This window comes from Paracoccidioides brasiliensis, assembly GCF_000150735.1.
Source record: "Paracoccidioides brasiliensis Pb18 unplaced genomic scaffold supercont2.9, whole genome shotgun sequence".
Classification (NCBI taxonomy): Eukaryota; Fungi; Ascomycota; class Eurotiomycetes; order Onygenales; family Ajellomycetaceae; genus Paracoccidioides; species Paracoccidioides brasiliensis.
The window spans coordinates 537,030-551,212 of NW_011371366.1; the positions used below are offsets into that span (position 1 = coordinate 537,030).

Below are 14,183 nucleotides of genomic sequence, written 5' to 3' on the forward strand. Positions count from 1 at the left end.
TACTTCAATTGACCAAGTCCAGGAACCAGGAGATTAATTCCTGCTTGTTCAGAACAACTTCCAGCAGGGATAAAGGGATGTAGCGAGCACAGGAAGAACAAGAAGGAAATGTTAATTAAAATTGTCATCTCATGTGCGCTCCAATTCCCTCCTGATCAACCTCGCAAGCCTTTCAACCCCCCTCCTCAAATCTCTCCTCCTCCCACGCAAAACAGAACCTAACATAACTCTCAAAATCTCCAGCTCCACCCAAGGCAACCTCGTCAGCATCAGTTCTATATCCGTCTTCCTGAGCAACGTTGAACAAATTCCCTGCGGCAATAACTACATCCTCCTCCTCCTGTGCCTTGCCTGCTAGGTCGCTAGCTCTCAATCCTCGCGGGAGGCGAAGCCAGAGGAAATAGCCGCCTGCGATGGTACCGGAATTTGCATTTGCACTTGTATTTGCATTCGCATTTCCATTTCCATTTGCATTTGTCAACAACACGCCAAGCGGGACGAGGTGTTTCCGCACAGCAGCAGTGAGTGTGAAATATCGACTGCAATACTCAGGCTGCAATACGTTCCTGATATGCGTTTGCAGTGAGTTTGTCGAGAGAAGTTCACGGATGAACGTCGAGGTAAGTTGCGAAGAGCAGCCGCCCGAGCGGGAAGAGCCGCTGTAATATCGGGTTAGCTAGGAATATACAGGATCCAGGATTTCTACGTAAATCATCCAGCTGCTGCTGTCGGAACGCATGGAACATACGTCTGGGACAAGCCATAGACAAATTTATCCGTCCCTTCCGCCCAGCCGACACGACAACCAGGACCGACAATTTTGCTAAAGCTGCCGTTGCTAACGGCATTCCCGAAGTCGTCCTGCGGTCCGCCGTCGAGATATCGGTCTACATCGACGATGCGCGGGACGAGGGCTTTGTCTGGGTATATTTTTGTCGGGGACGGCGAGGAAGGAACGGGCCATTGGAGGTGGTCATATACATCGTCGGATATGATCAGGGCGTCGTATTTACGAGCGAGGAGGACCAGCTCCTCGCGACCGGCGGAGGCTCATTACCTTCGATGAGGGGTTAGAGAAGGTCGGGGTTGTATAGATTATGTGTTTGTATAGCTTCCGTCAGGAGCGTGGAGGCTTGAGGGTCCATCTCTGGTGTTGGTTCAGTACATATATTCACACATTGTTCGCATATATATTAAATTTTGAAATAAACGAAATAAGCGAAGAAAGGGGGAAATGAATGAATAAATGAATAAATAAATGAATAGATAAATAAATAAATAATAAATTGAGAATAACCGGTCTCCGCCCCAGGTACAGCATACCGATTCAGAATTCCGCTCTCGCTCCCAGCCCTTCTCCGCCCCGGCCCGCCCCTCACTGCTCTCCAGCCCCCTTGCCAACTCCTCCACATCCACCCCCTCCGCATCCTCGCTCACCTCCCTCAACTTGCCCGAAAAGCCCGCATCATCAAAAATGCGACACGCCAGATAATACGTTGGCACCACCAGCCATACATTCCGCGTGTACAGCGGGTCCGAAAAGACCTGCACCAGACAAGCCAGGTTCTGACTTGCGCCGCCGGTGATACATATGCGGGAGGCGGCTACCGGGGATGGGGGGGGGGGGGGGGTTGTAGAACCCGGAGAGCCAGCGGGCGATCTCCGCGCGAACGGAGGCATCGCCTTCATTGGGCCCGTAGCTGAGAGCCGGGGCGGAGAGGAGCGGGTTGGAGAGGATGGTTGGATGTGGCTGTGGTTAGGGCGGGGAGGGGGTTGGAGGGACGGGTTCGGCCAGCCTCGGAATAGGTTTATTTGTCGCATTACAAAAGGACGTGGGTTAGTTTGGGGATTGGGGGATGGATATAACTACTTGTTAATCGGGGGCAACACGATGGAAGATTTAATTAATTGTTCTTGTTGTTTTTTTTTCCCCCGGATCTAAATGTGCTCCAACCCGGTTTAGAGCAAGCCTTATAATAGTGGCTGACGAAGGGTTTACTGATCCCCACAGAGGCGTCGGTGGCGTCGGTGGCGTCGGTGGCGTCACATGCAGCCAATTAACTCTCTCGTTAGCCCAATGGAAAAGCATTCCACGGTTTTGCTGATCTATGACGCATACATTAATTCTGGCTTACAACGAAACGGCGTGTGATACCAAGAGGTTTATCTGCAACAGGGAGGTTTGTTCTCGAGATACTCAACACCCGGTTGCAATCTATATACAATTCCCGAGAGAAACAGACAGCCAAATTGTATCTCACATAGGAAAAGCAATCCTGCACGTAACCCCAGTATCATCCATTGACTCCGAAATACGGCTCAAAATCACATAGCTATATTTATATATATTTCTCTGTAACAAGGATCAGGCTTTTAACGGCTCTGTCCCAATCCCTCGGCTGCAAGATAATGTCGCTTAAGTAAGGCGCATAGTTATATCGAAACGGGAATAGCAGTATCAACAAACAGGAATAACTCTGCAGCCAGCCGATTCTCCCTCCCCTGACCAGTCGACTCCCAAAGCGTGGACCGGAGCTCCGGAGCTCTGTGACCGCGAGGCACCCCGCGTTATACTTACATGGCAACGAACCCCCCGGGCCTTTTTAGCAAGCAATCTGGGATCCATCCAAGGACTGACATTCGATTGTTTGTTCTGCTTCTGCGGAGGGTTATCAAGCGTCACCGCTCAATTCTGCCAAGTTCCAAGGGTGGGTTCCTCTGCCCGGGCTGGGGCTAACCTGTTTGGAGCTAGCTCCAGGGGCAGTTCCCAGGGCGCGCGAGGTGAATCTAAACATAGTATTTGTTGACTGCTTCGACTTCAGGTCTGCTTTGATGATAGTTACTAACCGCGCGCCTTAATATCCTTAATCAGTTGCAAGGCGTCAGAGAATCCCGAAAGAGCCTATTTTACGTTTTCTGTTTTCTGTTTTCTGCTCCCTGTTCCCGACCGATGGCCAAGATTCGAGATTTCACACCGGTCCGTCCAATGGATGATTATCCCCCAAGCACAAGAGTAACGTGTTTCTGGGGTCGCGAACACGATCCTATTTTCAGCAACTGGCCAAAAAATAAAATAAAATAAAATAAATAAAATAAAATTGTGTCGACATACTGCGTAAGCACGGCCATTTTTGGTCTGGGGCTGGTTTGGTTGGCGCAAGCGTTTGAAGCGGCGAGTTCTCAAAAATCCATGAATTACTCCGTGGTCAATAGTTACAGCCTCGATGGAGGTTAATAATAAAGATGTCAACCCAAGTTTATCGCGTATCGGCTATCCCCGTGCCGGGATGACAGGTTGCCGCCAAATCCAATGCTGCCAGGGGTCCCTTTGATGTCGCTGTGGGTAATTCTTCACTGGCTGTCAAGAATAAGAATGAGACGACAGAGCCCCTTGCGTAGTTACTCGTAGCCACGCCGCTGTTCGCCTGTTCCACGTCCTCGTCTCCACTTCTCGACCGCAAGAAACCGTTGGAAAGTGATTTAGCTACGAGGGCTGAGCCTCTGACTTTTCCCGCGCCACAAATGGAAGTTATTACTTATCTACGCCTTGCTTTAGCTAGTTAAGGTTGCAGATTGGGAGGGGGGGAGCCGGAGGACACGCTGGAAGAAGGTTTCTTTTTGGCTACGTTCTCACTCTCCTGGTTTTTGACAAGTCATGGTCAACAATTATGCTGTTGCGCCTGGCAAGTTGTTAAGGAGATTAATGACTGGAAGCACCAGTCGAGATTCATTTTGCGTTTTTCCTTTTTCTTCTAAATTTATAGTTAATCAACTATAGATTCCCCACTGGTGGGCCGGATCAACGGGGACGAGTTGGGCAAAACTACGTAAAAATGAATAGTTAACCACGGATCAGCAACGAAATGGATAGCTTACGGGCAGAGAAGGCGGAACAATTGGAGGAAATCCCAGAGCTGAACTCCGGAGTGAAAGCCGCCAGTCACTAATAGTATCAACTTCACTTGACGGATTAAATTAGCATCCAAACCCCATATATAGATCCACAACTGTGAACCTCGCTCCCTCACGAGGCTCCCGATTTGCTGGTAAACTTGCTGGGAGCTGTCGTAGCTGGCCTTGCGTCGACTTTGCGTCCACTTTGCTCTCTGCTTGTTACCTCACATAAACTTGGCTGTGGTTTTATGATCCGGTGGTTTACGATCGTGTTTTCCACCCACCTCCAACTCTCCTCACCTCACCTTATTTTATCCTAATACCCCTTTAGAACATATCACTTTTTCCCCCTTGTCGATCTGATCTACTTACATCCCTCCTTCCTACCACCTTGCAGTGTTTTCAGCTGGGGTTTTCAGTGTCCTTTTTCATCAGTTTTCCTTTTCCCGCGTGCCACCGTCACACCCCCGATCCAATAACTCCCAGAGTTTAAACCTACGAAGTCAATAGTCCAAGAGTCAAAATGCTCTCTACCCATTCCAAGCCAGCCAAGCGGCTGTCCTCTCTCTTCGCGCTGATTTCTTCTTCCAAAGATAACTCCGACAATGCCCAATCTGCTTCTCAGCCCATCCCTCAAAACCCTCCGCCACACGACACCCCTCACGACCAACATCATAACAACAACCTCAACCATCTTTGCATCCAACAGCAGCAGCAGCAACAACAACAACAACAACAACAGCAACAGCAACAGCAACAGCAACAAAATCCTGCCTCTTCTTGCCCTCCTCTACGTCATGCTGCCTCAGCACAGCATCTCTCAACAAATTCCCTAGATGTCGTTCCCCCGTCGAGCAGGATTGTGTCCACGCCGCTTCCCAGACCCGACTCAGTCACTAACAACGATACCCAGCTGCTGCCCCCGCCCCCACTCACCACAGTGAACCCAGATCTCTCCAGTCCCGCGCGAGAGCGACGCCGGAGCTGGAACGGTGGGCTGTCTAATATGGCGGCTGGTTCTGCTCGTCCCGCCTCCAGATCGGGCCTTCTCTCTGCCGTGAGCACCGAGTCTAGGTCCTTCAAAACGCGCAGTTGGGTCTCTGGGAAATTACGCATGAATTCTTCTGATATGAATCGACCTCACTCGTCGATGCGGGCGTGGATTGCTGGGGCAGGTCAGGACATGGCTTACGATATTAACCCTCTGATAAACGGGGATATGGTACGTCTCATACAGTTATTTTATTTTAATTTTTTATTTATTTATATTTTGGCTTCTGAGGTTTTTTTTTTTTTTTTTTTTTTTTTGTTACATATGAAATATATTAACTTTTCAAAGGTTGGAGAGCTGTGGGATGACAACGGAGACACTTTTGTATATCTTTTCCCACAAAATGCTGGCAGGGGACCTTCGTTCAAAGTCGACTCATCTCTATTCGTGTCCTCCACATCACTCACCTACCTAGCTCGAGGCGCAGATCCAACACCCAGGATCAAACGACGAACCATCCCTGAGGAATTGCAGATTGCTTATCCCCGTTCAGCTTCCCCAGCAGCGCGTAACAACGCAGGATCCATTGAAGACGATGGGAGTAGTTTAATCAGCAGGACATCCGGCGAATACTCCTTAGACGAACCTCTTCAACCGCTACATCTCTACGTTCCCGTACCTCTAGAAGGTGACGTTTCCAATAGACATGCTGTTCTCCAGGACAACGATGTTGACATGCTTGTACGGTTCCGAAATTTGTTCGCCTTTTTAGTTGGCCAGTCCTTGGTTGCCACGCGTCGATTCCCCTCGATCTTTGACATTTTCCTGGAAATTTCCACCCTCCTTACTCGATTTGAATTTACCAACTTGGACGGTTCAGGATTTGGAGAGACCGCTACCTCCAGCTTTGCTGCTTATTGCGACGAGCTTAGAATTAACGACGTGCGAAAGAGTCGCGAGAAAACGCTCGAGGCTATTATTCTGGGAGAGCGAATGAAATTCCTCCCATTGTATTCAGAAGGCTTCATCCACGGTGTTGGCAGGCTGAATGATATCAGACATTTAAACAGCTCCAAATACCCCCTTATTTCTGATATCACAAAACAACGGATGGAAAGAGCATTCATCGACCTTGACACTCGCCTCAGAACTGTTCGTAATAAATTGGAAGATTTTGATTTCCCCTCCCTCTTCTCCGGGATCGCCAACTCGAGCACCTTGAACGAAGCAAAAGTTATCCGCTTCAAAGACTGGAAAAACGCCTGTCTAGCATATAGAAAGAATGTTATCTCCTACTACCGTGCACGGTTTGGATCATGGCCACCCAAGGCCAGTTCCAAAAAGAACCAGTTTGAAGAGAGCGGCCTAAATCGTCTGGTCCTCATGGAACTATACCAGGACTTTGCAGATTTGTACGACATGCTCGTTGACAGGACATCCCTGACCACCAGAACGATAGACATGGTCATGATGGACGACGCTGGCGATCCCACAGACCCTCAGGATTCCAGCGCCCGCGCTCTCCGACAGGTTATGAGCGAATACGACCAGAGTACCCCACCCGTCCAACCCCCCGTGCCCTTTGACATCCCACTGCTTCCCAGCATCCGCTCCATACGCAAAAACCTCGATGCCACCAGCGAACTCAAAGAGCGCACCAAGAAGCTCAAAGTCGGCGAAGTCAACGAGATCCTCGTCAGCTCCTATAACCACACAAGCATGAAACCCACCCCGTTCCTGGAGGACTTCACTCGCTTCGAACGCCGCGCAGCCCTAGGCAAGACAGCAGACGAACTAGCCGACAACCGCTGCGGACAATGGCTCTTCATGTACGCCGTCCTCCAGTCCTTGCCAATGGTCGTTGTCGACGCGGCTGAAGTCCGCTTTACGCAGGGTGTGGAGCATTTCCTCTGCGTCCCCCCGCGCGGTGGCATACCATGGTGTCGCGAGGATACGAAATCCGGACGCAGCTGGTTCGGTGTCGCGGGTGGCTCGGGCGTGGTAAGTCTGCCATCTGACGTTGTCGCGAATGGCGTCGAGGGCGTCTACCGTCGCAGCCACTGCTGGCAAGTAGGGATGACCTGGGCAAGTCAGCAACAGATGAAGTCCCCTGTAATGCTGGATAACGTGGAAGAGGAGGGGATGAATATGGCGGCGCCAGTAGTGGTGACGATACCGTCGTCGTCGCCGTATCAATACCCCATACCACCGCCGCCGCTTTCATCGACAGGATCCTCCTCGGATAGACAGGTTACCCCGCTTATCACGCCGGGAAGCCAGACGCCGCCGCTTATTTCACTGCCCCTGCCGCAGGAGAATTCGCCGGCCCGCCATCCGGGGACGATGTGGGGAGGCAATAGGTCGTCGATACATATGGGGTTGGAAGCGTTGCCGCTGCCGGCGAGCGTGATGTCGTTGGAACCACCGTCGAGGCCGGTCAGTTTTAATCCAATGATGAGCTTTGATGATATTCTTAAGGATGTGCCCCAGAAGGGGACGCAGAGGGGGAAGAAGTGATGGTGATTACTTCCCTACTACGCCTTTAATTTCGCGAGACAACTGTCCGTATAAATGCCTGGTTTTAACTGGACGATTTCGTCTCATGGCCGTTTCCTTTAATTTTTTAATTTTAATTTTTTTTTTTTTTTGCCTTTTTTTTTCCCCCTCTCTTGTTCCTCGCATTACTTCTGTATTATTTAACGGGACCCTCTTTTTCTTCCTCTTCCTCTCCATATTAGGTTTTCCTTTCTGATGTTGTTCCATTTTCCTTTTTCGTTTCGTTTACCTGAGATTCCCACTATTACATTGTCGCATAGATATTGCTTGATCCTCAACAAACCCAGTAGACATATTTGACGAACGAAAGCATGAAAGACGGACAGACAGGGGAGAGGAGATTGAAAGCTGTTATTACGAGACTACTTCTGCATGTCTGGTTTTTTTCTTTCTTTTTCTTTTTCTTTTCTTTTTTTTTTCTTCTTCTGTGCCTTTTCCATTTCCGGATTACTTTTTACCTTTTTAATGTTTCTCTTTTCTCCTTCTCGCGCGTGGCCTTTTCGCATATTGCATTGTAAAACGAAGCCGAGTTCTGCATGTGTCCTTTTCATTTTCCACTCCCCATTCTGTTTCCCCTTTCGGTCTTGTCTGTATTTTGTTTTCTTTCGACTTCTTCTCCGGCATCTTCCATTTCTTGTATTTCTCAACGGCCAATTGCATTACAACCGCTACTGCCCTACTAATAGACCCACTTTAAAGGTTGTGTGAATAATTATATTTACGATTCGACCTAATCTCCGTATCCCCGGGCCTAGATCATAACCACGGTTTCGTGCATCAACAGATTTCCCAATGCGGCAATCAAAAACCAGGGAAACCGACGTTGCTTTTCAAATTTTGTTCGGTTCAAACTTTTCTGTCCTTGGACCTTTGGACGGTTGAATGGTACCAGCAAACCTAATATATAGTTACTCAAAAACCCCGCGGCGGAACTACGGCCATACCCTTTCACCCCATCATCTCACAACCGCAGATGAGATCGGATCTCAAAAATTATCCTGCTCCTCCGCGGCACGCGGAATATTTTCGGTCCAAGCTGCTACTGAGACTTTCTAATCTCACTATTTTCTAACATCGCCGTTCCGTCTTCCCACGCATTCAGGATGAAACCCACCATCAGCTACTCAAATTAGCCATAGATCTCGCTTGTGGGTAGCTCAAAAAAAAATAAAATATAAAATTAAAATTAAAAATTAAAAATTAAAAAAAAAAAAGACTTTACACCGATAGCTGGCGGGGTTCTGGAATGGTGGAGAAAGAGGCAGGGCTTTGGGAGTAAGAAAAACGACGAAATATCGTCATTGTTCGAATCTATAACTAAGTTATACGAAGTAGTACTCCGTGCTTGGACCTAAATTTAGAGGGTCTTATTGTGGAAATCAATGCGATATAGACCACAGCGGCACAATAATTGAGCTTTTATTATTACATCCTCCCTAGCTAGGGGCTGACAAGTTAAAAAAAAAAAAAAAATCACAATTAGAACTAGAATTGGCGATTGTAAATGCGCTACTCGACCCTGGAGACTTGATGCAGATGTCGTAGTTACTTTTGTCGAATCACATCTGAAATCGCTGTGAGCTGTTGCAGTGGGCAAACAATGCGCCTTGGACCCATTGGACTATTCCAACCCAGGCGCAAATAGCCGTTTGCCGCAGGGCGCCGGACTCATGCGGGCCCACTGCGTCTGCACTAGTTAGTTACCCACTGGCCTGGCTGCTTAAAGTTCGACACCTCCGTAGCTGGAATGGCTATATATAAATAGAGTTTGATTATTGGAGATGAATGGACCTGACAAGAAACCCAGCACTTTTGCTTTGGCGAGGCTGGCTTGCACTCTGATTCGATGCCGTTTGCAGGTCAAGAACACGGAGTATGTACGGAGAACTAAACGTTCTTCATTCGTAAATTCAGGCCGGGGGGAGGGAGGAAATTCAGTGAGTCTGTCTCATGGGATTGCAGTACGGGATTAGCCATGCGGATGAAAGGTTGGAGAAGTTTTTCAATTCGTTTATACGGTTTAAATTTCCCGCATTTGAATTCGCTCCACCAGATTTGACTGACCCTAATGATAAGTACATACGACCATATCCGACTGGAATTGTAGAGAAAAAATCAAGGGAAATTATTGCTTGTTCTCCTAGATTACTAGCAGGAGTCTTTCTGAATCTCAAAAAATCTACACAATGTAACTTGATTAGAATGTCAGTTCAACAAGATCAGGCAGCATATCAAGTGTCGTGCAAAGGGTCTCGCTGGTTCAATCAGTTAAATCTGATTTGAGAGTGTCCAGCTTATCATGCGTAGCGCTGCTATTCTGACACCGGAACACAAGGTCCCACAGACTGCAAAATGAGAAGCAAAACTACAAGTGAGAGTGAGAGTGAGAGTGAGAGTGAGAGTGAGAGTGAGAATGAGAATGAAAATGAGAATGCGTCTACAAAAGCTCAGAAGGGAATTCTGACAGCGAAAGAATTGGCTCAACGAGCCGTTAGGAGAAAGTCCGCTTACGATAAAGTTAGTAACTGACTAAATCCAACTTGGCATCCAGGAACAAACTCCCTTCAACCACGATGACAGACACACCAAAGGCGGGTTCTGAGACTATACTGCTCGACTCCTCGTGTGGGGGGGGGGGGGGGGGGCCTCGACATGGACCACTTTCATCTTGATAATCTGAAAGTCTGTGACTGCACCCATGCCGGGTAGTTCAACACACTTGTCAAATACTTGGGCCAGTATGACATTGATCAAATGGATGAACCGGCTCGCTCCCCAGATAACTAGTTACCGACTCTGCTATCTCTCTGTGTGGCCCACCAGCCCCTTGTCGGATAACCAGCTATCTACAGGGCCGGCCTTCCAGAGAGCCGGGAACGGGGCAGACCTTTACGAGACAATGTCACATGTCCTCTGCGCAAAAGGAATAACATTGATGAAACTGCCACCATCACCCTGCAGGGCCTTGGATGAAAGATGCATTCGACACTATTTTTCAGCTGCAGCGATGTAACAACTGCGATCCCGAGCCCATGGTTCTGCCCAGAGCTGCCACGATGTCCCTCGAGCTCATCTCTTCCATGCTCTCTCTGCCTTCCCAAGGGCTTGCTTGTATTGCCTGCTGGAGGATGCGGAAGCGTCGCATCTAGTGATAGCTTGCATTGTTCAGCTCCAAATCTCACGCTAATCGTGGTTATTCTTCCTCGTAAAATCGGGATCCTTTCTTTTTTTTTTTTTTTTTTTCTACTGCAACTCCGATCCCTGGTTGCATCTCCTATCTCCTGAGCTAGTTCCGATACCCATTTCCCGACCTTGGCGATGTTGAGCTCTGCATTGAAGGAGCTACTTATTGATATCTGAAGCACCTCTGGCGCCATAGCTTTTTTCATTCCTCACTGTGATCTTTCATAGCTCTCTATCATTCGAGACAGCATGAGCGCTTCCCTCATCTCCCGCATTCTCTACTGGCAGCTATTCGTTCTTTTATGGCTTGTTCATCGTTCCTTTGGTGATGAATTTTCTGCATTGGAACTTTCTCGCTCTCGATTGCTTTCAGCTGCGACGCTGAGGTCCAAATTAGAGTCACGAGATGCACCTTTGAGTCTTCTGAAGAGAAAAACCACCTTCGACTTTATTGAAAGCCGCATTAACGGCCGTGCTGCTCCAGATGGCTCTATTTTTACAGCCAGCGTGCTGGTGAGGAGCCAGAAGCCGATTTTATCTTTGGAAGATATCGAGTCCGACTTGCAGAGAATTACATGCTTCCCGGGAGAAATAAAGCTATATTTTTCTTCAATTGATGCTCTAGACAGGGTAAGGAAGGAGATTGAACAGCTTAGCCACTTGGTTGTAGTGTCTTCTCATCTCAATTGCAATGAAGAGGACCAGAGGGCACCTCATATGTAAGCACGACTTTATATTTTTCATCTGCAACTCTCCCCTTCTCCCTCTCCTGTGTCGTGCAATGCTAAACTGCAACCGATAGAATCACCAAAGTTATCGTTAGCAGAGAAACGATGATCATCACTCTATTAGAGTCCTCTTGCGAGTGGAAAGATGCATTCAGCATGATGGAAGTTTCTTTTGCGCGCATACCATCGAGTCAAATTCTGGAACGGCGGGACATGATCTTGCAAAAACGTCAGGAGACATCCTCCTTTTCCTCGAGTGCACAACCAGCCCCAACAAGAGCATTCCCTGATGGACCCCAGTCTACCTCGAGCGTACCAGCCTCTTCCAAAGCACGAATCGACGTGAAAGTAGTCGACCAGGTCGTTATTCCTCCTCAGATTCCAGGAGCTTCTGCTCTAGTGTGGGTGAAGATATTCCGTTGCCTCTCATCCCTGGACCTAACGCTAATTACTACGCAGTCCCGAAGGAGTGGAATTAACGTGTAAAAACTGTACGATCGGCGGCGAACTGGAGCTTTCTCAGGGGTCCTTTAAGCTTGAAGACCCGGATAACCCGATCAAATTTTTGGATAACACAATTGCATTTTTCCAGCACGGGTCTGTACGGGTCGATGTGGACGGACTTTTTGGACATTTTGAACTTAAGACCAAGCTGGATCTAGCGGCTGGGAATGCGTTGAATTTCTCAGTGCCGTTGCCGGAATTTCCCATTACTCCCTTTATGGTCCGTCGAATGGCGTTCTTTGGTTTCTCTGGTTTCTCTACGCATCGTAAGCTTATTTTTCTAACTCAATCCAAACTAGATACCCGGTATTGTCGCTTTTGGCCCTATCTTCAGGCCCCAGATTGAGATGTCCTTGGCTTTGAAACAGCCTCTGGAGTTCGAGTATGGATTCAACGTCTCTGTACGTATTGACCTCTCTCCCCTACGAGGAGGAAAAGTCAAATTGATCTAATTTAATTAATTTACCCAGGTTCCTAACGACGCGAGTTTCACCATCGACATTGGAGAACTAAACAACTCGACTGCGACAGGTTTGTATGTGGAGCTTCCGCGCAGGAGAAAGCATCATCCTTCCCCTAATTTTCACATGGCGACAATCAAAAGGGAAAAGACTTACTGACTGAACCGCCGTCAACCAGTGACAACACAAAATTCTCAACCCTCCCTTTCCAAGCACAAATGCCCGCCAGCCTCGAATTTACAATAAGCTTCACACCTGAAATCCTCCTCGGAGTGACCTCACTGATTGGCTCCACAACTGGTGGCGTGGGTGCCTTCTTTAATATCCCCTCCCTGACCGTAAAAGTCGATCAGCTCAAGGGCGTCGACGGCAGATGCAATGCCCTGTCATCATCCACTGCCCACCCAGGTGGTGACAAGGGTAAAGGCAAAAATCACATCGCTACTCTCGAAGACCTGGTGGGCGATTTCATTAACATAGTTCCCTCGGTCGAACTTAACGTAGGCGTCCTCGCGGAGTTGGAAGTCGGCGTTGGCACGCTCAAGGAGCAGCTTGAAGCCGAACATACGATTGCCTCGAAGCAGTTTGCTCTCCCCACTGCATGTTTGGCGTTTGATAAGGAGAAGAAGTCGTTTGCGTCGCCGACGCCCCCGCCCCCTCCAAATCCTTCTCCACCGGCCGCTCCGGGTCCCTTGGACACGAGAGCCCGGCCTCCCACTTTGGGAAAAGGAGGAGCCATGAGTGTGTTTGGAGATGTTGAGGGGGTCAGGATTGTGCTGTGGACCTGCCTGTTTGGCACGATGGTGACCGTCGCGGGAGTACTATGAAGTGAATGAATGAGGTTGGGATTAGTTATGGCTTTGTGTGATTCAAAGATATAATATGGGTTGATGTTTGGCATTTGCGCAATTTTGAGTGTAGATAAAATGTACCCCCTGAGCATTGATACAATTTGGGAAGTATATATATATTTTGGCTATGTTTTTTTGGTTTCGCAAACGATAATGATACCTTATGGATGGAGTTTTAAATGCCCATATATATATTCTCTTGTTCCTTTGTCGTCCGTCCGTTTCAATCCTGTTTAGCAAAAGGAAGAGCTTACCTCTCCAGCTACCATTTCTTTTATTCCTGTTCCATGGTTAGTTTAAGTACTTGGCTTTTCTGGTTTTCCTTTCCCATTCCCATTCCCCCCATTCGTTCCCTTGGGCAATCTTTACGTTAGCGATTTTTACCCCAGGACAAACTTTATTTCGTGCTGAGGGTTTCACGCAGGAACTTTGACCTTTAATCGACGGGAATACCTAGTTAATAGTCGATACAGACCATTCCATTGCATCAATGAGTCCAGGGGGCCGTTTATGGACAGCAGTGATCATCATCTTACGAGATGACTGGTCGTGAGTCATGTAGTTATCTAACTCTTGATGATTCAATTCTGTGAGCCCAGTGTAACTACGTGATAGGTCCCCTCTCCTAGCGTTCTGGCCTAACTAATCTCTTGTCCAGTAAAGACTGATGAGCCCTCAGCCACCTTTTATCCATCGACAGCTGTCTAAACCTGGTAGATTTGACCCTCCAGGCAACCATAGTCAGACTCAATGAGAGAGGGGAGACATCTGGTGCTGAGGTATGGCTGCGAAAGAGAGCTTAGCGGTACAGTTTGAGTCAACACTGAGCTATATTGTCAAAACCACAGTTGGATATTTAGAAACGACTGGCTTGGTATTTAAAAGGGCGCAATGCGCTCTCTTTTAATCTCAGTTCAATCAGTAGGAAAACTTCATATCTTCCTCTTCCCCACCTCTATATCAATTGAGCCCTCTTTCCTCCTCTGTCCTCCTACTTCTAATATCACTCGTGGAG

General features: G+C 48.2%; 4 protein-coding genes across 4 annotated transcripts; 3 read left to right on the plus strand and 1 right to left on the minus strand.

Annotated features, from left to right (window-relative positions):
• Window positions 1-172: 172 nt before the first annotated feature.
• Window positions 173-1,821, minus strand: PADG_06702 (uncharacterized protein; the record flags this gene model as incomplete). Its single annotated transcript, XM_010763758.1, has 3 exons — window positions 173-659; window positions 749-1,032; window positions 1,324-1,821. 3 exons carry the CDS (start codon window positions 1,819-1,821, stop codon window positions 173-175), a joined length of 1,269 nt encoding a protein of 422 aa, XP_010762060.1.
• Window positions 1,822-4,417: 2,596 nt separating this feature from the next.
• Window positions 4,418-7,402, plus strand: PADG_06703 (uncharacterized protein; the record flags this gene model as incomplete). Its single annotated transcript, XM_010763902.1, has 2 exons — window positions 4,418-5,116; window positions 5,234-7,402. 2 exons carry the CDS (start codon window positions 4,418-4,420, stop codon window positions 7,400-7,402), a joined length of 2,868 nt encoding a protein of 955 aa, XP_010762204.1.
• Window positions 7,403-9,793: 2,391 nt separating this feature from the next.
• On the plus strand, window positions 9,794-10,043 carry PADG_12171 (uncharacterized protein; the record flags this gene model as incomplete). Its single annotated transcript, XM_010764003.1, has 2 exons — window positions 9,794-9,958; window positions 9,993-10,043. The coding sequence occupies 2 exons, from the start codon at window positions 9,794-9,796 to the stop codon at window positions 10,041-10,043; spliced, it is 216 nt and encodes a 71-aa protein (XP_010762305.1).
• An 830-nt stretch (window positions 10,044-10,873) lies between these two features.
• Window positions 10,874-13,144, plus strand: PADG_06704 (uncharacterized protein; the record flags this gene model as incomplete). The annotated part of the gene is made up of 6 exons (XM_010763759.1): window positions 10,874-11,343; window positions 11,427-11,753; window positions 11,812-12,076; window positions 12,156-12,257; window positions 12,327-12,391; window positions 12,496-13,144. 6 exons carry the CDS (start codon window positions 10,874-10,876, stop codon window positions 13,142-13,144), a joined length of 1,878 nt encoding a protein of 625 aa, XP_010762061.1.
• Between the last annotated feature and the right edge of the window lie 1,039 nt (window positions 13,145-14,183).